The 24098-nt window shown below is 42.7% G+C and overlaps 1 protein-coding gene across 1 annotated transcript in view; it reads left to right on the plus strand.

Annotated features, from left to right (window-relative positions):
- The window catches only part of LOC310946001 (tetratricopeptide repeat protein 28-like), a gene marked incomplete at its 5' end in the record, with an annotated part of 172383 nt that overhangs the window by 130160 nt on the left and 18125 nt on the right, over positions 1 to 24098 (plus strand). Inside the window, 4 exons of the mRNA XM_083912269.1 lie at positions 5483 to 5990; positions 16036 to 16832; positions 16973 to 17517; positions 19726 to 20249. Coding sequence (XP_083768395.1) covers positions 5483 to 5990; positions 16036 to 16832; positions 16973 to 17517; positions 19726 to 20249 — 2374 coding nt within the window. The remainder of the gene's footprint in view (positions 1 to 5482; positions 5991 to 16035; positions 16833 to 16972; positions 17518 to 19725; positions 20250 to 24098) is intronic.

Raw genomic sequence — 24098 nt, forward strand, 5'->3', positions numbered from 1 at the left:
CAGAGATACCCTAGTGTGAAAACGATACAAAACACACACACACACACACACATAATGACATAATCCACAAAGCTCTGGGCTACATCTGGTATATTTATGTCTCTGTGTAAGGATGTGTGAGTAAATGTATACTTTGTCTCTGGAGTAACCACAAATGATCCACCAATTGCCTGGCACCACTGGGCAGACTTTTTCACTGGCATAGACATTGCCTGCAATGCAGCTTGTCTGTATCTTTAGTTCACTTCATGTTATGCTGCATGGGTATTAGTGTGTTTACGCGCCTGTTCCTTGGTGTAAGGTATGTGTGAATGTGTGACCATTTGAGTAACAGACAGTCTGACAGACAGCGTAGTAGCTGTCACGAGTGCCCTTGCCCGTAGCTTGACCTTTAGTGACAATCAGTCCTCTGTGAACATGTCCTGTGAAGGCTAAAGGAATTATCAAGCTACAGGCTCTCTGGCGTCATTTATCTCCAATTTGGAGGACCCACATGTCACGGAGAAACAAGTGGCTCCACCGGTATCTCATCGCTGTTACCAGCTCTAAAGATTAATTAGAGATGCAGCCAGGTAACTTGTGATATCTCATCTTTGTCTGTATTGCATTTATTTATGATTCTGGAAACAACAGAGATATGACAATCTTTAATAGAATTTCAAAACGAGGTCTGTAATTTGGCTCCAGAGGAAGCAAAGTTGAATTCAACTTGGCCTGTGCTGGGCTTATCGGCTGCAGTGGACCGCTGAATCCTTCTGCGTGTGTTCGCGTGTGTCTGTGTATGCTCGTGAGTGTGTGTATGAAAAGAGCAATCAGGCACAGCTGTACCTGCACTCACTTGGCAGAGCACAGATTTTTTCCTGGTTAAAAAAGCAAAAGGTTTTGATATGGCAGAGAGGCAGTAATTTGGCTGATCTAATGGTGGCTCCCACAGGATCCATATCTGTGTGTAAACAGGGCGAGGGAAGAGAATGGAGTATACACCCATAACACCAGCGTAATATTTTATCATATCCATCCCTGCCCCCAGCCTGTGCACAGGCATCCGCAGCACTCCACCTCTACTATACTCCCCCCTTTTCCTCTCTCATCTATGCACACATGCACATACATGTTTCTTTGCACATGCACATATGGAAAATAACATGCACCTCTAGAAAGCGTATTTCAAGCTTCTTTGAGAGCCTCTCTGACAGGTCTGTTTCGTCTCTGAGTTTATTACAGTTGAGCTGTTTCCTTTTTTGTCAAAATGCATCTCCACAGGTGAATTCAGATCTAAAGACATCCTCACCCCGGGGATGTCTCCAGCATTCTCTCTCTCATCCTTCAAACACAATCTCTCCCCTAGCCTTTTATCTGCACCCCCCTCCTCCTCCCACCCTGCTCTCCCCCACGCCCCGCTCACTACAGTGTGCTGTTCTGTTCCCTGCCAGCCAGCTCCTGTTGCTGCCTGAGCCCAGCTCGTTAAGGGAAACACTGGTGCATGGTCCTCCTCACCTTCTCTCTGCGCTGCCTTTTAATTAGACAGCTGTTTGTGTGTGTGTGTGTGTGCCATGGAATACATTGACAACGGTGTGTGTGTGTGTGTAGTGTTTCTGTGGTGTTTTTTAGTTCCACGATTCATCTTTGTAAAGTGTTCGGTATCACAGTGGCTCGTTTGTTTCTCTAATGTTCAGCCCTGTCATTTAATCATTTAATAGCAGTCTGCACTCAATAAATACTATATGTAGCCTTTGGACACAGAAATATTTTCCCTGGTTATCTTTGATCAATGTAGTTCAATTTTTAGTCCTGCGACAATTGTTTAATGAAATCAATCGACAGAAAACGTTTATCTGATCTGATCACATATTTGATTCATTGTTTTAGTCAATTATCAAACAATATCACACATTTGCTGTGTCCAGCTTCTTAAAATGAAGGTTTGCTGATGAAGATATCCTAATAGCCTCTCAAAATTTGCAATGGGCATCTTTCATTTTATTCACTAAACGATTAATTGATTCATTCAAATTCATACTACCTACTGTGAATTTTAATGTGAGTCTTGCATGTGTGTCTTTTTAACCATTCGAATTAAAGCAGCATTATACAGAAATATAACATCATGTTTCTTTATACCAGTGAATGCAGAAAGAGCATGTGTCTGCATTCATGCAAGCAATGTTTGTTTTTTAATTCGCCGGGCTAATAGCCTAGCATCTGTATCAGTACAGTGAGAGACGGGGTTGTTCCCACATCTGTTGTAATGGAATCAAACCTGTTCTCCCTCTTGTCGAGACAGAGTGACTCCTCTCCTCTCCTCTCCCATATAATCCCATTAATAGCACTTTACTGAAGTAGTGGCTGCCCTGCCCTCCTGCAGGTCATGGAGTTTGGACAGAGGGCAAACTGTGGGCTCTTTAACACCTTAAACCTTCCGCGCTCTCTCTCTCTCTCTCTCTCTCTCTCTCTCTCTCTCTCTCTCTCTCTCTCTCTCTCTCTAAAATATACACTTTCTGTGTGACTATAAGATAAACTATCATGATAAAAATGTTATTTTAATAACACTGTGTTTATGAGTTGTACCGTGGTGATATCTGTTCAGGTAGAATGAGTAAAACCATGTCAGTGTAGAAGTGTGGCTCTATGAAATATAGCTAGCAAAGTGCGGTCAAAAAAGCAACAGGTCTTTTTTTTTTTAATGAAAGTGGTTGATGTCAGAGCAGCGGATGCTGGTAGGCCCTAATCCAACTATTTACATCTCCATGACAACCCTGCTTGCCCCTTAAGCTCTCCCAGTCTGTGATGATAGCCTTGGTTGTTTGGAGTACATCAGAGCTCATAGGTCCAATGTGAAATAAGGAGGATTTTCAAAGGCATATTCGCACAGCTGCAAGGCCAGCCATAACCACATAGCTCAACACAGCAGTGAAGTGGTGGGCAGGACTCTGCTGTTCCAGAGTAAGAAATAAAACACACCAGGGACTCAGAGTAACAGATCTTTGCACCAAGCCCAGCCATCAAGAGCAGCTCTGCTGTATGACATAAGGGGCTAATTATGCTAAGTACAATACATTACCTCTAGCATGTGCTATGAAAGCAGCCATTTCTCTAATGTGCTGCAGAATATAAACACACTTAGAGGAGGCTGACATAGGAGAATCAGCAAGGAATCGTAAACCACTGTCCTTGTCAGAGGAAATAAATGGAATAATGTTGTTGGAGCCAAACATTTCTGATTAACATGTCATTTCAGCTCTCCCATGCTGCCTCCCTTCTCCCTTACTGTCTCTCCCAGGCAGAACTAGTTTACCTTTCATTAGGAGACCCTTGTTGCAAAATGTGTTTGCTGATAAGAGCCAGCGGTTTATCAACAGTTTATAAAGCACGGCGCTAGGATTAATCAAATCAGCACACATCCGGAGAAGGGCTGGACTGTGTAAACACAATCAGATCTGACTCTGCGGATGGATTGAGAGAAGTGTGGGAGAGAGAGTAAGAACAGGGAAGGAGGACAGATAAGTGCAGAAAAGAAATGATATCAAATTAGAATGAAGTCAATTTGCCAGAAATTATGGATTTCGGGCAATTAATTCTCTCCCAGACAGAATGTTATTTTGCGATACTGGTGGGAAGTCAAAATGAGCCGTGGTGGGAGAGGGCTGCAGTAAGAAGTGAGAGAGATATGGTCCCAGTGTCTGTCCCTGAGCCAAACACAGTGCATCCTCTGTGACTAGCAAGGCTGGCTCCTCATTATCTTGGCTTCCATCTGTGGAGAAAATGCAGCGTTGCAGTTTCACTTTAGAGGGACACTGATCACAAGAGCAACTCATCTCAACTGGAGAAAGATTGCCCCCCCCCCTCTCACTTTCTCTCCCACTGCACTCGGTTGAAGACATACAGAGATGAGGAATCCTCTCTGTTTTCGGCTCAGAAAAGTGGAAGTTTGAGTCGGAGAGATGGAGCGAAGCTTCAAAAGGCACATGTAATTGAGCAGCCCTAGATAGGCTATCTGGGAACATGAAACAGCAACAGTTGTGACGTAGGGTAATTGCCTCCCTGGGCCTGTATAATGCCTTGTCGAGTCTTTAAACTTGAGCAAACTGCTGGAAGTCCTTATGTCAGCAGGTAATTGGTTCCAGGCATCAGCAGCCATGTGAAATGAAGGAAAGATAGGTAGGTGGGGTGTACGCATGTGTGTGTGTGTGTGTGTGTGTGTGTGTGTGTGTGTGTGTGTGTGTGTGTGTGTGTGTGTGTGTGTGTGTGTGTGTGTGTGTGTGTGTGTGTGCGTGTGCGTGTGCGTGTGTATTTATAGAAAAAGGATGTATGAACGATTCAAAGAACAGTGTCTTTATGAGCATCTTCAGGAGTCCTCTGTTGTATTGATTTTTTTCTCAACTAGGTGCTGTTTGCTTTTCATTTATTCAGAGTTTCATTATTGTATGTGCTAGAGAAAAAGTGAATATATCTCCTGCAGGCACATTTCTTCCAATTACATCTTGATATACATGTGGGATAATATCTATGTAAATTTTGCACATTACGATGGTGACGCAAATATCAGTTGCCAGCTTTACAACATGAGGTTATGAAAACAACTTCCATAAACATCTTACAGCTGAAACTACATTGAGTAGTCCATCCTTTACCGTAGCTGACTTTTGACTTTCCAGTTATCCGGCTCTGAATGCCGTGGTTGTAGGATGCAGAGTGGGATCTCTGGAAGGAGATACTTTATTAGCTGGGCCTGCATGATTAATTGAACATCTGCTCACACAAAGACTGCTGACCCTAATTCCCAGCTGTTTACCCCCTGTATAAACAGTTAATAACCCTGCAGTGAATGTGTCACATGGGGGGGGCATTTTGAGAAACATTTACATTTTAGTTAGTCTTCAGTGTAGTTTTATTTTCATAGGTGGACCCGGCTTGAGAAAATAAATGAGAATATACAGAATATTGTTCTCTCTGTTTTTAGCTTGAGAGGTCTTGCCAGCAGTCAGTCAGTCAGCCGGTTGGCCCCCCACAGCTCTGCTGTGAAGCTAAAACCCCTCTCCTCTCCCTCCTGATTAGCAGTGTCTTTGTTCCGTTGGTGGTGGCACGCCATGAAGCGTGATTGCAGTGGGCAAACTGACGGCTTTAAAACAAGCCTGCTGCTGTGCTGATCTGCATTACACTTTACCCCCTCCTTGCTAAGCAAAGACGAAATCAAATCAGGTTTTCCTTGTTGTTTGGTCTCTGAGCAGTAAGCCCTCTAAGAGGTTCGGGAATTCAGATTTTTCTTCTTCTGTTCCAATTTGATGTACGGTACTTCTGGCTAAAGGGACGTTTAAATGTGGCTGGAGAATCTGTGATGCAAATGCAACAAAATGACTCACTGTTGATGGAATGTTGGTATAATTAATGGCTTATTAGATTTTTTTTTCATTTGCCTACATTTTATTACCTTGCTGTTTTTCTTACTTGCTATCTGTTTTTCTCTCCGTCTCTTTATCCATAGGCTGCCTCAATGGCTCTGAGCAGCTTGGGCCATGTATATACAGCCATTGGGGACTATCCAAACGCCCTGGCCAGTCATAAGCAGTGTGTTCTGCTGGCCAAGCAGTCCAAAGATCAGCTGTCGGAGGCCCGCGAGCTGGGAAACATGGGGGCTGTCTACATTGCCATGGGAGACTTTGAAAATGCTGTCCAATGCCATGAGCAGCACCTGGGCATTGCTAAGGCCCTGGAAAATAAACGAGAGGAAGCACGGGCCTATAGTAACTTAGGCAGTGCCTACCACTACCACCGTAACTTTGACAAGGCCATGTCCTACCATACTCACGTTCTGGAGCTCGCCCAGGAGCTGGAGGAAAAGTCCATTGAGATGAGAGCCTACGCAGGACTGGGTCATGCTGCTCGCTGCATGCAGGACTTGGAGAGGGCCAAGCAGTACCATGAACAGCAGCTGTCTATAGCAGAGGGTTTGAAGGACAGGGCGGCAGAGGGAAGGGCCTCCTCCAATCTGGGTATGTATGCCAAATACTATAAGACTTATGAGACAATTTAGTCTTACAGATACAGTAATCAGCTTGCTTTCTATGGTGAATACATTACTATCATTATCTCAAATTTGAGGAAATGATAATTTTTTATCTTCTAAGCTAAATTTAACATCTTAATCCACAATATATTTTAAATGAAACCATGGTAGAATATACAATAGTATTGTTGCATTAGTTAAAGGTGAGTTTGATTAGAGAGACCCGGAATAGTACTGTGGGTGTATGGCCTCAGTTGTCAGTTAAAAATCAGGAAATCCAGTTTGAGTAATACATCCATACGTTTTCAGACACCAAATCGCTGCACAGTGGTTCATGATGCTACGAAATATGATATTACAACTACAGACAGTGATTATAGAAACAATACAAAGTGTAGAATGATGCTTTCCACGACACAAAGTACTGGAATATACCAGGAGTGTATACTGTTAAGTCAGGTTCAGGTTTTTCTACCAGTGAGTGAATCTCCCAGGGACACATGACTGACTTCAGTAATAGAGTTCTCTTCAGAATTCATTAGTGGGATCCCCCAAAATACTGCAATCCCTTTTACGCAGATCTGGGTACCTCTAATGAAAATACACTGATAGCTTATACATTATGTAGTGTATGTCGTCCTTTGAGATTCCTCTTAAGGTGGAGAACCACTGGATCAGTCCATGTATGTGAAGTTGATCGATCCTATTTATTTTCTATGGACAGGAGGTGAACTGGCTGCGCCGAAAGTACTGACCATTTGCCGTATGCACACTAGCATAATCACGACTCGGCTCAACGTCATGCAAATGAGGTCCATCCATCGCAACGCACCAGGCTCACAAAGTTTAGATCAAACAGTCTAACTAGGCAGAGCAGATCAAATATAAATCAAGAATGTTTTTTTTCCAAGAAACATATTTTATTGTCGTGTTTAGCTATAAAATGAGAAAGTTTGTGAACCGGCCGCAAGCTGGAGCATACCGGCATGTCTTTCTGTTTGTTTGCAGACTAGGTAGGTTAATGTTAACTGATTGCTTGCTTCAACATCGGGATTTATGAGATCAATTGTAGCTACATTTGACCTAACCTACTGGAAAGAGGGATGAGAAGAAAAAAAAGACAGTGTGAAAGGTGCCCTGCCTGTTTTAGGGATACAGTATGAGAGCTTTCTTTTCCTGCTTGTGTTTTCACTGTGCTGCTGGCCACAGTCTATTGTTTGTCTTCATCTAAATGAGGTGTTTACTCACTGTTCATTTCAATGATATTTATGTTTTTGAGAGGGTTTTTGTTACTTTTAGTCAGAAGCCAGCAGTATATTACCGTATTGTCACTATTTTTTATAAAGTTGTTTTTAGATACAGCATTTAAGGATTGCAATGTGTTCAACAGTGAAAAGTACCCAGTAGATTATGTATGCATAATGCAGTGGAGTGCAGGGCTTCTGCAGGAAAGAAGATGGTCCAAGTTGGAGCCAACAGTAATTTGTGAGCCCAGGAAGTTATATGGTGATAGAATGCCAACATGTTACATGTTACAGTGTCAGACTATAAATAAACCCCATTAAAAATGTATAATTTTTAATGGGAAATCTCTTCACATTAATCTCTCCTCTCACCTTCACACTGACTTCACGTCTTGAATTGAAAAGTGGTGTGACGATTAAAAAAAGGGAGATGGGGGGGGGGGGGGGGGGATTAAATATATACGATCAACTCTTTTGATTGAAACTTAAAATGTAATTATTGTCTCCCTTACAAGCCAATGACTTATAGCCAAATCCTGATAGAATGACATTATTAGCAAGGTAACCTTGCAGAGTCTGCTAATATAATGAGGAAAGGAACGTTGGGGATAAAGGTGTTCCTTTGGGTATTCAATACCCCATGAGATAGATGCTATGGCCAATTCCCCTGTATTCAGCCCAGCAGTTACAACCTGCGCTGTGTGACTTATGATAGCCATCAAGACAGTAGTAAACCTCACTCTAATGGACAACTAAGAGGCATGATAGTTCATCCCAGATGAATTATTCTTTGACCTAATGAGTAAAAGTGTGCAAGCAGAGAGTGGGGTTAATCAGCCAAACATAAATTGAAGTCGTCCTTTGACCAGCCCTAATGGTCGCACATCATGGAGTGCTCTTAGCACCAACACACACCGGATTTTAAAAGTGAGCTGGTTGCCATAAATTAGGGGCGCCAGCGAGAATATTTTATGATCCTACAGTACATGTGAGCATTATTCCCAGTGACTGTATGTCAGGCATCAAATGTATTCCTATCTGTAGTGTGATTGCCACTGAAATGGCAAGAGCGCTCTTATTCATTATTAGTTGCAACATTACAGTTCTTCCGTTCCATGACAGAATAATGATGGTGTAGTTGATGCAGTGTCAAAGACCTCCAGCGGGTGAAAGAGCCGAAGCTAAATGAGTGGGTGGTAGCGATCAAGCCTGTTGCTCTGTGGAGATGGCCTGGACAAGCTTTACCATCATGTGAATACAGTACCTCTTGACACCCCAGAAGCTTCCTGCCCATCTCAGTGCTGCCTGATTTGTTGCTACTTCCTTTTTTCTTTCTCTCCTCTTTTTTCAGTTTTTCCTCTCTCAATCTCTCCCCTCACCCCTACCGATTGTAATCTGCAGCTGTCAAGCTCCCAGTAATTGAAACTGACTTGATGAATCGCTTAATTACCTTTAATAGCTGATTCAAGAGGAGCTGAATAATGAAGATAACAGAAAATGAAGTGGAGGTTGTGAAGCATCCATCTGTAATTGCCCCATTGTTGTTGTTGTTTTTGTTTGCGGCAGTGGGGTGCGTTGTCACCGACGCCCACAAGCCTGCTTAGAACTATAAGATATGGGATAAAACCAACAGGATGTTGTTTGAGATTTCAAATAATGGTGCCTTTACGCTGTGAACAAAGAGAGGAAGGATAATCCAGTGAAGATTAAAGGATAAAAGCAAAAACACAGCAAGAGATAGAAAGGAGAAGTTGCAGAAACAAGAAAGGAAAAAGTTTTATTATGCCCTCTCAGCTTGTCATTAATGTTGCGTGTAGTGTGGGTGGAGCAGCAGCTGACATGGCTCTGAGGTACAGTGGTATAGAGATCGCCATGCTTTAATATCTAACCATGATGCCCAGCGGTACCAGCAGCCCTGGCTCAGCACACTCTGACCTATAAAGGATATGAAAATGTTGCCTTCCAGCCCCATTTATTATTCATTAATTGGCTAACTCACCCCCTAGTCAGCAATATTTAATATCTGAGCGAGGACTGAAGGAATGGGTTCCCATGTAGCTCACATTTCTGGTATTCATGAAACAGAATCTAAATTGTATTATTTCCCCTTGCATTTAACTTCAAAGAGACTTTGGATACGTTTGTTTGATAGCGTTTTTGTTTTTAGCCTGATCTCTCTCGTGCTCCCTTTTCCTCCATGCACACCTCTTAGTTTGACCGTGTGTCTCAAAGAAGTCACATGAAATGTCGACTCCATCAGTAGAAAGGGCTGGAGGTAACGGTCCTAATTAAGCTTTTTTTTCTTCTTCTTCCTTTTATCCAGCATCCCCAGGGAATGCATTCTGCTGATGCTCACAAAAACAAAGCAACAGAAAGAGGAAAACAACAGGAAGAAGGGTTCACAAAACAACACAGAGTCAGACAGTGTGCACTGCGATGCTTTGGATTCAAATCTCATCAGTGATATATAAGTCTAACCTCTGTATTTAATTAGTTTCAGACCTTTTCATGCTAAACAACATTCACACTTGCAGCTTTTTCCACTTAAGAGTCATGTGAGAATTGAGTGCTGAAATCTACAGAAAAATCCTGAAAGTCAGTTGTGGAAATCTGCTTGGTCCAGACATTTGATTAATAGGTTTTGTAACATGTCTGACAGTAACAATGTCACACCAGTAGATCAAGCATCATGATTTGTGTTTTTGACAGGGCTGTGTTTGTTGTCATTAATTGGCTAACTCGCCTCCTACAAAATATAGTAAAACTGACCCTGAGAGCTTTTGAGCATTTAATCGTGAAAGTCAGCCATTTAAGTGAATGGCATTTAAAAAGGCAGGATCGTCAAACATTTAGTAGCTAAGATAACATCCTTTCTCATGACAGGATTTTACCACTACGACTTCTTCATCATCATTATCATCAGTATAACAAAAACATCAACAATGGTTATGGACACAAATCCTGTACCCTATCCAAAGTGATTTCGGACTGCCCGAAGCAGACAGGGACCAGACATGCCTGGGGCACCGAGGCATAGAAATTATTCAGTTTGGTACCTAAGCCCCACACTGATCGTAGATATATTATTAGTCTGACCAGGAAAGCTAGCCGGAGAGAGCTGAATTTACAGAGGAATTTAGTGAGCCTAATGGCCCAGACAGGATGAATGAAAGGCCACTGTAAGGGGGGAGACAGGGAAAGAGCCAAGCAAATACATAAAAAGTGCACTTATCTGACATCGGTGACATCTTCAGCCCTCCATTAATGGCCAAGCAAATAACTTGACTAAATATTACCCCGCAAAAAGGATGAAAGAGGGGAAGTAGAGCGAACAATAGTTGGAGAAGAGGTAGTGGGATTTATCAGATGCCAGTCTTATGTTACTGTCCTGGGGAGATCTTTGCTCGCTATCTGATCTTTGCAGCCTGGCCCCAAATTTCTGTTTGCTGGAAAAGTAGCAGACGCTCCATTACTCCCCCTGCGTGGCCCCCTTCAATCTCCTCACAGAGGACCATGCCAGAAACTGGACTAGAGGCCCTTCAAAACACACTCAGCTAGTCTTTGTGCTTACACTAAAGTTTAGCTCACTGTAGGCAGTTATTATTCAACTCACTGTGGAGCTATTAAGTGAAACAAAAGAGCTGTAGAATTCTTTTGCATTAAGCACATCTGCAAATTCAGCATGTAATGTGATCTGTTCCTAAACGGAAAGGCGACTGTGCGGTGCAAAAAAAAAAAAAAAGGAGTTGAGACTGTACATTTTTGGATTACTGTATGTGGTAGGAGGAAATCAGATGTCGTGTGTGTGGACAGTACACCAGACAGTTGGTGTGGTGAGGGTCAGCAAGAGAGGAGAGTGAAGCAGCTCAGCTCTTGCTGCAGGAGGACATGTAAAGAACACTGTGTGTTTCTGTTGGCAGACCACCCACGCAGCACGCATCCATCTATCCATACCCTGTCCTTTTTTTATCTTCGTCCTTCCCGTCTCTCTGTCAGTCAGACTGTAGGAGATCCCGGTGTCTGAGAGTGAGGATTTGCTACCCTAAGCCCAGACCCCCAGCTCCGCCCCTTCCATCCCAGCAGCTTCTAGACTCTGCCTCAGCTCACTACTTCCCCCCAGAGATCACAACATTCACCATTGTATATTGTACAACTCACACAACACTGTTAAGACACTTTGCATATTATAATGGAGTCTTTTAACTTTCATGCACCCTTTCATTTTCATAGGCATCATTACAGTGGAAGCCTCTATGAGAGTAATCCTCCATATTATGATATAGTCATCCATACTGTACATCATCTTTGGAGTTGAAAATACTCTATATGAAGAGCTCTTTTCCAAAACAAGATAAAAGCCAAATTTAAAAAAAACGAGTTTGTCATGCCACTTTGCTGTATACAGAACCTTTTCACTGCTTCATCAATGTTTCATGCCAAATCGCTATATTTCCTTGTTTAAAATGGTCCGCAAGATGCAGTTCCTTTCCAAACCGCGACAAGCACCAAACCTATTTTCAGCCTAAATGCGAAACGTCCTCTCGACCAAATGAGAATTGAGTGAGGGTTCTATGCGATCCAACATGGCGGCGCTCTGAAGCAGGAGAGTTTTTTGTTTTGTCCATCCATTCAACATGTTCAGACTGAGCCATAAACCATTTTGACAAGATACATTGAATATTAACCAAATGTGTGAGTCTGGGTAAAAAATGTCATTTTCCTGAAAACTATTCAAATGGATTTATAGCGTTTTGGAAAAGAGCTCCTCATATGGACCTTTTCAATGGTTCAGTGGTGTTTCCCCTTCTCTGTGCTCTATAGTGACTACAATTATGCCAGTCTAGTACAAATGTGTCATTATTTTCTTTTTACTTACTACTTCTACATAAAAAAATGTGCTAAAGGTTCCATATTGCAAAAAGTGAGATTATTTTTTTCTTTAGAAGTATTTTTCTATTATAAAGCAGGCCGAGGTACTACTGTGAAAGTATAAAAATGTTCAATCCAGAGAACTGCACACAACCCGTATTCAGAAACTGGGCCTTTCAAGGAGCGTCAGCATTTCTGTAAGGTGGATGTCACAACTATAATACATACAGTGTATATGTTTATGTAGGAATTGCTGCTGCTGTGCCGTTACAGTCATTCCCCTGCTGCAATGATGTTGTAGAGACACTGAGAATGCAGATGCTGAAGCTGACAAATGCTGACCAATCAGAGGAGTCTGGGCTATTTTGGGAAGGGGTCTTAAAGAGGGTGCACACAGGTATATTCAGAAAGACAGTATGAGAAAAACAATATGTTTTTTGAACATTAAAGCATGTAAACTCATTCTTTTAGAAACCCCAAATACAGGCTTGAACCTTAAAATTAGCACAATATGTCCCCTTTAAGATAGTGAAAATCTTTTACATTTTTAATTTGCAGAGCTGTGTGGGAGGAGATCCGAATTATTGTTGAAAACTTCAAAAAAAGGAAAACAAAATTAAAACCAGTGCATCTACTCAAAAAAAGAGTTATGAAGGTTGTTCTACCTTGACCTTTTTAAGCGTGTCTCTTCACTTACTTTACAATTACTTTCAAATATATTATTAAATCTGCATTTTAAAATCCTAACCTTGATTTGTCTGTCAGGTACATTGCCTCCATTTGTACTAACAGCGTTGTAAATACTCAAAATGATCTAAAAATTTCAAATATAAATATTCAGAAGTACTGAACCAGATTCAGATGTTTTGTGAATACTGCTCAGGTTCATTGGAATTACCTTCAAAGATTGACTTCCCTATTGTGCTATTTTACACCTAAATAGGCATCAACATTACCACAAACACCACAATTCCAGCATCCTGTTCATCCAGTTTTACTTCTCAAACATGAATGTAAATTATAATGTTGACCTCATTCTAAAATATAAATGAGGAACACACCCAAGTCAGTATTTTGGGCTCAGGCTGGTCATCTCAACTCTATTCCTAGTAACACGCCAGCCCAGTGGCAGCAGCACCATTGTTGGTAAAATCCTCTTACTATAGCTGAGTGTAGGCAGCATCTCTGGACCTCCATAGCTCCCTGGAAGAATGACACAGTGATTTACTCAGAACAAGCCACCATCCCTCAAAGTCATCACTGCAGCATATCCCTCTATGTACAGCCAGCTGTGTAATGAAAAGTGACAACACATTGCCATGCTTTTAATGTCTTTGGTTACGGGGGGATGGATAGGGCTCTGGATGGATAGGGCCCTGTATAAAAGCATTTGAATGATGTGGTGTGTGCTTTGTCCCGGTTTTTCACAGTCACCATCTTAAGATGCGTATAACAGAAATAATTGAGCAATTGTATTTTATATATATATCGGTGAAGAGCATTTAGTATGCACCACATACTTCAGGCTTACTTCATTTGAATCTGATTGGGGTCATTTTGATTTGGACAATATACCGCAGTGACCAAATGAGCCAGAATCCCTGTTCTAATTCAACGACTTACTATCCTGCTGGATGCTATCCCCAGAGGGTTCCATAATCCTCTTGCCATATTGGGGGAGGGCAGAAAATATTTTCTAGCTTCAAGTGTGACTCTAGGCATAGCCTAAGGCTTATGGCAATTTTGGCTGCAGCTTCCAAGCCCAACCTCAAACCTCACCATACACCCCCAGCCTCTGTCCGGGGCTGTCTCCTCCACCCCTCCAGCCATCGCCAATCCCCAGAATTATTTTTAGCCTGCAGCATGGGACTTGTTTGCTGGTAATACATCAGTAGGCATTATATCCCCAGTAAGATCAGCCTCCGTTGGGGAAAGCATAACCTTGGGAGTGACTTTGTGAGGAGGGCTGTCAGTGTTCTCCCAACTAGCCTGCTGTGAATCTTAACATGCTTCCACTCTTAGGAAAGTCTCCCAAAGCAAAAGGGGTTTGTCCAAGGTGTAGGAAATGTCTGTGCCAGCGGAACCTTAAAATCCAAAAGGTTCTACACCTCATTAATATATTGTGTCTCAAGCTAAAGACAGTTTTACTACATTTGTACTGTACATAGTCCAAAGAACCTCATGGTTTTCACTCATTGTGAAGTTATGTCATTTGCAATCTGAATTTTTCCAGTATTATTTGGCAGTGCTCCCGCTTCTCTCCATGTTTCACTTTGTGTTGCGTCTAGCATACTAACACCTCAGGGCTGTGACCTGACGATTACAAGGTCAGTTCAGGTTGTATCACTTTAACCTGAGAACACAAGCAAGCAAACAAACAGCAAATCAGGTTTGATTTGTCAGTAGGTGTCTTCTGCATGCTGAATCATGGTCTGAATTAAGCAGGCAGTGGATCTTTGATGTTGTTTTCCTGGCAAAATGCAATCTGTCTGCAGAGAGAGCCGTTGGATTTTTTTAGGCACCCAATTTAGGCAACTTTAGTTTGAAACCAATCTCCTCATTTAAACTTGATTAAGAGTGAAATACTGATGATGCAAGTCTAACGTCCGCCAATGCACTCTCTGTACTGTATGTATGTCTAAATATACATACCTGGTAATATTCAGCCTAGTGTCTCATTCTATAGAGGCACCAAAACTATTTTTTTTACCATTCACATTGAATGTGCTGCTTTTCAACTGAGCCAACATCTGAATGCATAGCCACATCTATCATCTAACTTCTGCAGTCGTTTGAGCCGTCTGTTTAGTTTCAATCCCACTGTTTATGTAGCCTGTGTTCAGGCCCATAATGTGGCAGGTTTCAGATGAAATACATGGGAAAACACACATGGTGGTAACTAATCCCGGTGGCACCATCACATACTCACCGCAAGCCACAGAGCCCCTCTCCGCCCCCGGTTGCCAACCATTCTCCGTTTCCATCCCTGGTGTCCCAGCAGCGGCTGTACCCCCGCCCATTATTGAAAATGCTGATGCAGCAAAGCAATGATGGCCAGGCTGGTGGATGAAGGACTAAGTTATTTGCCTTGCAGTTGGTTTCTCTGTCTCCATCCATCAGCCTGAGGCCGTCCCATCTTCTCTTTCAGTGAGCTTTCATATACAGTGCATTTATTATCGTTGAAAGCTGGGTGACAATGCAAAAGGAGAGACGCAGAGATTAGTAGTGAGTCTCAAAGGGAAGGAGGAGAGATATGGTAGATATGCTGTGATGTCTCTTTCCTCACTGCTGTGTATTAGTCAGTGTGTGTGCGTGCGTGTGTGCGCACATGCGTGTGTGTGGGTGCACATTTGTTTGGATGTTGCGTGTATATGTGTGCCAGATGGGTGCCTGGCTGTGTGGGGTAAAGCTATTATTATTCAGAGGATGGTATTTTATCAGAGATAATGCGCTCAATGTACCAGGTTCTCCATTATTTATTGGTTTTCCACACTTATCTCATTTTTTAAAGTTGTTTGCTTAGCTTTCCATCAGCTCTTCACACTTTCCCCCCACATTTACTTTCTCCGTATTTCTTTCTTGTTCTCTCACAACCGTATCCGACCCTGCGGAAAAGTTGTGGATTTTGATGAAATCCCTCTAAGACACAATCATCAAAGACAACTTAGACAATCAAAAGATTCTATTTTGGTGTTATAATAACTCTGATTGATTGCACTACATTTTTAATGACCATAATTCTGTGGAAGAGCGTGTTGTGTAAGCAGAGAACAGATGGCTCAGAGAGCATATTTTAACAACCAAATGACTTGTTTTATACATGAAGAGCTGACTAGGCACTTGAATTTTATTCAATTACAATTTTCCCCCAAATGGGTCTTTATATTCATCCTGTTACTCTCTCTCCTTTCTCCACAGGCATCATTCACCAGATGAAGGGGGACTATGAGACTGCACTGAAACTCCACAAAACACACCTGGCCATTGCCCAGGAACTGAATGACTATGCTGCTCAAGGTCGGGCTTATGGGAACATGGGTAATGCCTACAATGCCCTGGGAGCCTTTGACCAGGCTGTTCGCTACCACCGCCAGGAGCTGCAGATCTCCATGGAGGTCAATGACCGGGCCTCTCAGGCCTCCACCCATGGAAACCTGGCTGTGGCTTACCAAGCCTTGGGAGCCCATGACCGCGCTCTACAACATTACCAGAACCACCTCAACATCGCTCGTGAGCTCCGAGATGTCCAGAGCGAGGCGCGGGCTTTGGGTAACCTCGGCAACTTCCACTGCTCTCGAGGAGAGTTCCCTCAGGCTGTACCCTACTATGAGCAGTACCTCCGCTTGTCCCCCGACCTCCAAGACATGGAGAGCGAAGGGAAAGTTTGTCACAATCTGGGTTATGCCCACTACTGTCTGGGCAACTACCAGGATGCCGTCAAATACTATGAGCAAGATCTAGCTCTGGCCAAGGACCTTCATGACAAACTGAGTCAGGCCAAGGCATACTGTAACCTCGGGTTGGCTTTCAAGGCCCTGGGAGACTTCACTAAGGCAGAGGAGTGTCAAAAATACCTGCTGTCACTAGCCCAGTCCCTGAACAATGCACAGGCTCGCTTCAGAGCTCTGGGAAATCTGGGGGACATATATGTCTGTAAAAAAGAGGTGGCTGGAGCCATTCAGTTTTACGAGCAGCAACTGGCCTTAGCTCACCAGGTATGGCCATACACTATGAATGCAGTACAACATTTACTAGAACAATTCATCATATAAATAAGAAATGTCATGGTATGTAATGTAGATATCACTCACTCATGTCCCTCATGCTGATATTCTGAAATTCTATCTCATTTCAGGTTAAGGAGCGTAGGATGGAGGCCTGTGCCTATGCTGCCCTCGGGGCCACTTACAGACTTGTGCAGAAATATGACAAAGCTCTGGGCTACCACACCCAGGAACTGGAGGTGTATCAAGAGCTGGGCGACCTGTCAGGGGAGTGCAAAGCCCATGGTCACTTGGCAGCTGTATACATGGCCCTGGGGAAGTACGCCATGGCCTTTAAGAGCTACGAAGAGCAATTGGAGCTTGGGCGGAAGTTGAAGGATCCCGTCGTGGAGGCTCAGGTGTACGGGAATATGGGCATCACTAAAATGAATGTAGGCGTGATGGAGGAAGCTATTGGCTACCTGGAGCAACAGCTGGCCACCTTACAGCAGCTGAGTGGCAACGAGGCAGTAATGGACAGGGGCAGGGCCTATGGAAACCTGGGAGACTGTTATGAGGCACTGGGAGACTTTGAGGAAGCCATCAAGTACTATGACCAGTATCTGTCAGTGGCCCAGAGCCTCAACCGCATGCAGGACCAGGAGAAGGCCTACAGCGGATTAGGCAATGGACACAGGTGAGTTCGCTTTAAATGAAAGGCAACATGTTTCGAATCCCCTCTTTCACGTTGCTAAAAAAAATCCTTTTCAGTTTTTGTATAACGCACTAGTATCAGTTAAGAGGGTAAAGGCCTGTGCACACCAAGTCCGTAGTTTTTGAAATTGAATTGAAATTAAAATTGTTTACACACCGACTCCAAAACCTTCGTCCGTCATTAAAGTTTGGCCACTCCTTTGATCTACGTGAACCATCTGATAAACTCATTGATTCACTTCATCACCCAGCGTAAAGCACTTTACGACAAAGAGATGTAGAATTAAAACTGTCATAACTTAGCCCCTTCAGGTAGCCACAGTGCAAAATGCAAGATACGGGCAGAAGTGGAGACAGCCGGGTACCTCCAGCGGAGAGAGAAAATGAGAGAGCAAGAGACAACACAGCATTTTGTCTCATACTGCAAATTTTCAAATATAACAAGACGCATCTGACTCAGCGTGCAAGGTTTCTGTGAGTAACAACTTTTCCCTGATTATGGATTAAAAAAAGACCACATACAAAAATTTCCGGACCTTAAAAAAAGTATCAAAACACCTGAGTATTGCGTTATTATGTAGTGTGATATTGTATGGATTTTAGTTGAACCCTCTGAGTTCCATGGGACATGAGGCTGTAGCAGGCCCAGTATTGGCAGCATATAAAACTAAATAACCTAAGGCTTCCAGTGGCACCAACCGTATCATGCTAGCTTGTCGGAAAGGGTGCTAAATAACACATGGTAAGGTAACTTTACCTTTTTGACTCTTCCATTCTAATGTAACAACGTGTCTATATGAAGGTGTGTTCTTTAAACTGTGACAGTTTTCCTAAAATAAGATTTAAAAGTCAATATACAGTATCATAGTATACCATAATATATTTAATAGTAACCCTTGTATCATGATGCATCGTGCATAGTGATGTATCGTATCACCAGACTCATACTTGCCAATACACAGCTCTAGTATCAATATCCCCCAGCTGTTGCGGGAGAAGATAATTGTATTGACTGGGTTTTACCAGTAATCACAGTAATCCTACTTTGCATATCATTTTTCTCCTTGCTCTCATGATAAAAGACCACCATAGTTTAGAGACACCTTGCTGGTGAGCAAGGCTTGGATGGGAGCCGGGTGCTAGCTGTCTCAGCCGCAGCCTAGTGGCCCTGGACTTATCTGTATGCAAAGAGGCTTTGGCACACAGGCGTCTGAAACTGAGAGAAGCAGTAATTTCGAGGCAACCTCTTACATCGTGTGTCTCTTCTCCCGTCTATTTCCCTTTATGCTTCAAAGAGCTGATAGCATCCTAGGAGTTGACGCCGCAAAATAAAACACAAAAAGCTTGCAGAAATCCTCATTTCGCAGATGATTTTTCTTCTTATTGTGCATCATCAGCACGGCACCACAGCAATCACACATGGCAGCATTAGCCATGCATGAGTTCAGAGGGGAATAATAGACATCACACTCAAACCCTTCTCATCTTCTAACCACTCTTAGTCAAGCACGTACGTTATCACACAACATTAATTAAGCTTAAAGGCTTTTATTCTTTGTATTCTCCATTTGAACCGGCATCCGGCACTTGTTGGTGTTTCTGAGCATGTGAATAAAGTCTGTTTGAAGGCTGTGAAGGCGCATACAATGTCAAGATGGGATGAATGCCACTCTGTCAACACACACACACACACACACACACACACGCACACACACACACACACACTAGAGGATCCTTTGACAGATGACCTATCTCGTAATAAAGGATGGTAGACTGTGTTACCCTTCAAACACGGCCTAAATTTAAAATTCACTCACTCAGACGTTTCTCACATAGCGTGCCATACAATCTTTAGTCTGTCCAGATCAGCAGTATGTTAGACATCTAAATCTATATTTCATTATTATCTGGTGTAAATAAAAGAGTTCCTCCTTGTTGCGTCTTAATAGTGTTCTGTTACAGGAGAATAGAGATGTATCTGTAAGAATCAAGAATACAGCAAGAGTAAAGTTTCTCCTAGATATGGATAAACAGAGACATATTTACTTTGAGTGTTGACGTCATTAAAGATATCTCAGTATTTGTTTTGACAGAAAACGCCAATAACAGAATTTCTTTCAGGTTGTCTTGTTTGTTTCTTATCTCACGTGTCTCACTCCTAATCTTATTGGTTTTCTGTCTTTTCCTGCAGGGCCATGGGAAACCTACAGCAGTCGCTGGTGTGTTTTGAGAAGCGGCTAGTAGTGGCTCATGAGCTGGGGGAGTGCGGAGGCAAGGCTCAGGCCTACGGTGAACTGGGGGCACTGCACAGCCAGCTTGGAAATTACGAGCAGGCTATATCCTGTCTGGAGCGTCAGCTGGCCATTGCCCGTGACACCCAAGACAGACTACTGGAGGGCGATGCCAGCTGCGGTTTGGGTGTTGTTTATCAATCTATGGGAGAGTATGAGACAGCCCTGCGATGCCACCAAAGTGACCTGGAGATCGCAGAGGAAGCGGGCAGCCCCACACGCCAGGCCCGCGCCTATGGGAACTTGGGCCTTACCTACGAGTCGCTCGGAAACTATGAGCGGGCGGTCGTGTTCCAGGAACAGCACCTAAGTGTGGCGGCTCAGACTAATGACTTGGGTGCCAAGACACTGGCCTATGGCAGCCTGGGGAGGACACACCATGCACTACAAAACTACTCACAGGCTGTCATGTACCTGCAGGAAGGTGAGTGAGTCAGGGGGAACAGGAGAGAGGATTGCCTTTGTTGCCTGAGCTGATAGGCTTAGAGTTTGTGAATCCATGAATATGAAATTCAGAGCCTATTTATTGCTAAGCCTTTGCCACATTCTTATTAGGCTCCGTGCATGTGTGTGTGTTTGTGCCTTTGTGCTTATGTGTTATAAGTGCACAGGGGGATTTGGTGTGCGTATTATGCGTATGTGTTGTCTTCTGTGCTGTATAGGTAGACCAGCTCTTGTGTGTGCAAACCCATCAGGATGCACGCCAAGGCATTTCTCCTGTTTACTGCTGGCTGTTCTTCACACCTCTATATCTACTTTTCTCAGAGGGTTCTTTGCAGTGAGTTGCCAAAGGATCTTTTCACGCAGTGGCTGACAGACTACTGCCTCTCACGCTTCATTGTCCCCTACAGATTATGGTGAAATAAAAACCTGCCTCTCAAAAAAATTCATTATGTCAATGACAGCACATGAAGGGTTTGTCAATAAGGATGTGATAAGTGGAAGCATCCATGGATGTGAGCTGAACGTCCACACCGCCAGCCATTCTCAGGCACACCCACCGTGTTACGACCCATACCCCGTATGAATCCAAGAAAATCGCAACTTGTTTAAGAGGACAGTTGTATATTTCACACAGCAGGGAGTGAATGCAAAGGGAACTGGAATATATCTCCTCTATCTCTCCTCCGTCGACTCTATTAGATTTAGCCGGGCCTGCAGTGACCCATACACCCTCTGCAGGCCTGCTCGTTCAGTTCTAATGGAAACAAAGGCGACAGGGCATTCTGTCTCCGCCCTGTCCTCCTGTTGTCCCCCACACTGTCCTTGTATTGTTCCTCAGTCTGGCTGTGAAAAAGAGCAGTGCCTTCACTATCCTTGACAGCCAATTATTTCTGGCCAACCTACCCAGACCGAAAAGTTGGCATGGTTTTTTTCCCCCTAGTTGTGTGTTTTTTTTTATTTTGTTCTTCATGTTGCACTGCCTGTTTTTTGTTTATCGAAAAACATTAATTGGAAGGGGGATAGAAAGGCAGATATGAAGTCGTGCAGATACTTTTGACAACATGTGACCTCCAAATCTGTCTGTCTGTGTGTATTTATACATTTGTGTGTGTGTATGTGTGTGCATGTGTATGTGTCTGTGTCTGATAGTTATACTGCATTGCACGGTAATACAGAATGACAAGGCTACAGTGGAAGATACCAATTAATTGCTGATAGTCATTCTGTCACTTCAGGAGTTCACACTGCTCTACAAGTTATCCTAATAATTAACACTTAGTTATTTTACATTAAAGGAAATTGCACATCCCCGTCTCAATCTTAAACAAAAGAGGCATTTCACACCAAGATGTTCTTTTTTTTTAAAACGATTAACGTGAGTGTCATTAAATCAATGGCATCATTGTAGCGACTAATGGAGGTATTAAAGTTTCTCCACCCTACGTTTAAGGAATCACAACTAATGGAAAAACAATATTAACCTGCAAATGCTGTTTTTGGTCAAAATGTACCTCATGTTTAATATTTGAACCTGGAAACATGAGGTTGAATATTGATTAATGCACTTTGGAAATGAAAAACAATTGATGATTGTGAAAACTAGGTAATCAAGATAAAATTATTATTGTGCCACATTCCGTATCACAATGATGCTCTTGTATTATCTTGTGTTGTAAATCCAGCGTACTGTTCCCCTTACTGTTACTGACTGGAATATGTTGAAGATAGTTGACCAACATTTAAATATATGTTTAGGAGTTTTCAGTAGGTTGACCCAGTGCTCTTCAACATTTTTCTTTTTTTTAAACATTATTTTTTTGGGCAGTTTTTTTTAAGCCCCTTCTTGTAAGACTGACAGGAAATGGGGTGTGAGAGAGAGAGGGGGGGGGGGGGAGTCATGCAGCAAAGGGCTGCAGGTGGGAGTTGAACCCGCTGCCGCTGAGGACCTTTAGCCTCTTTACATAGGGCAACTGCTCTAACCACTCAGCCGCGGGCTGCCCAGCACTACAACGTATTTGATCTGATTTATTTTGGTTTCGTTTCTTTTTATTGATTCTTTTCTATATATTGAATAATGTGTTTACAACATAGCTGATCTTTGTTCTTTTTATTTATTTAAAGATGATATGATTTCTTTGAATGCATATATTTTTATTTAATTTGTTTTTCAGTTGAAATATATTTAAATTTCAAGAAACTCCACTTTTAAAAAGACAATTTAAAAATGCATCATGTTTTCAAAGTCAATGAGTAATCATGTTAAATAATCGCAATCTCAATATTGACCAAATTAATTGCGATTATGATTTTTGCCCTAATCGAGCAGCTCTTATACAGAGTACATATTTTATTACATATTATTTTATACAAAGCCTTTAATACTATAATAAAACTGACTCAGGAATTGTAATATAACACATTCATGTGGGTGGGAATCTAAGCAGCTTGTCAGGAGGCATATAAAACGAAATGCAGTTGGATGATAAGTATCACAGTGTGAAATGTCTGGACCTTCCATCATCATATGTGGACCCCTCACAGTTTGTAGTGTTGTGCTATAAATGTTGAGTGTTGGTAGCTGTTAAAGTGGCAGGAGGTTTATAACTGGTGTAGTTATGTAGCTGATGTACTTTTTTGCTTCAATATTTTAGACCTTTGTGGCTATTTTATTTCTCCTAGATTTCCATTATCTCATATATTATTAAGAAACCTATATTTACTCTTAACTAAATGCAAATGTCAATACTGTCTTACTACTAAAATTGTTTATGTAGGATGAATTTAGTGTGTATGTCATAGTCCCTATTATGCTCAGTATTTAGACTACATGTTTTTTTTAACACAGAGTGGGAAAGCAGGGAGTTAAAATGTTTAAAAAAAATGTCTTCAAAACTTGTTTTTGGTACACTTACTGTCTTTAACACATTGTTCTTTTCTACTTCACTTCTTCAATGTGGTCATGATCAAAGAGTACTGTGTTTTGGTGTGTCACAAGCATACATGTGCCAGGGTATTTTGTTTCCGGCACGACGCACTTGTGGTTCTGCAGTGCATAAGACTTTGTGCCCTAAAGCCTATGTCTGAAGCCGGAGGTGCGTGGGCCTCAGGGCCTGCAGAGAATCTCTCACCCAGCTGTCAAGCAGCCTTTAAAGTGTTCTCTAGTTGCTCTTCAGGGTGCAGCCAGCCACGGCCACATCCTCGTGTCAGCTGCTGCTACGTGACTGTGCCTCCGGGGCACACCAAAGGCACGCACGGTGACAGTGACAGACACTGAATGATACAGAGCGGGAGAACAGAGGGAATGAGAGAGTTGAGAGGGAAGAGAGGAAGGATGGAGAGAAGAAAAGAGAAAGGCAGGCAGGCGGCGGGGAAAGACAGAGATCGGCATGAGTCATAATTCACATGTATTATTTCACTGTCAACTGGAGAATAAAGAAAACATAGAGTTGGTTGACACTCAGGCTTGATCATAAAGAACTATCACAGAGCAGCTCAGAGAAAGAGGATTTGTGTGTGTGTGTGTGTGTGTGTGTGTGTGTGTGTGTGTGTGTGTGTGTGTGTGTGTGTGTGTGTGTGTGTGTGTGTGTGTGTGTGTGTGTGTGTGTGTGTGTGTGTGCAGATGAAAGGCTCAGAGCTGGAGTTGAGATGAGTGAGGGGTGATGCTGTCAGAGAATGAAAAGGATAATTTAGATCTGTTTCCTCTCTCTTGCTCCAGTGCCTAATGAGCCCTAAGCAGTGCCGAGTCCCCGCAAGCACTGCCACCACAGTCAAGATGAAACAGGTAGAGAGAGCAGAGGAGGGGCTGGAGACACAGGCAAGAAGATGAGAA

The sequence above is a fragment of the Echiichthys vipera genome (genome assembly GCF_963691815.1).
Source record: "Echiichthys vipera genome assembly, chromosome: 4".
NCBI lineage: Eukaryota > Metazoa > Chordata > Actinopteri > Perciformes > Trachinidae > Echiichthys > Echiichthys vipera.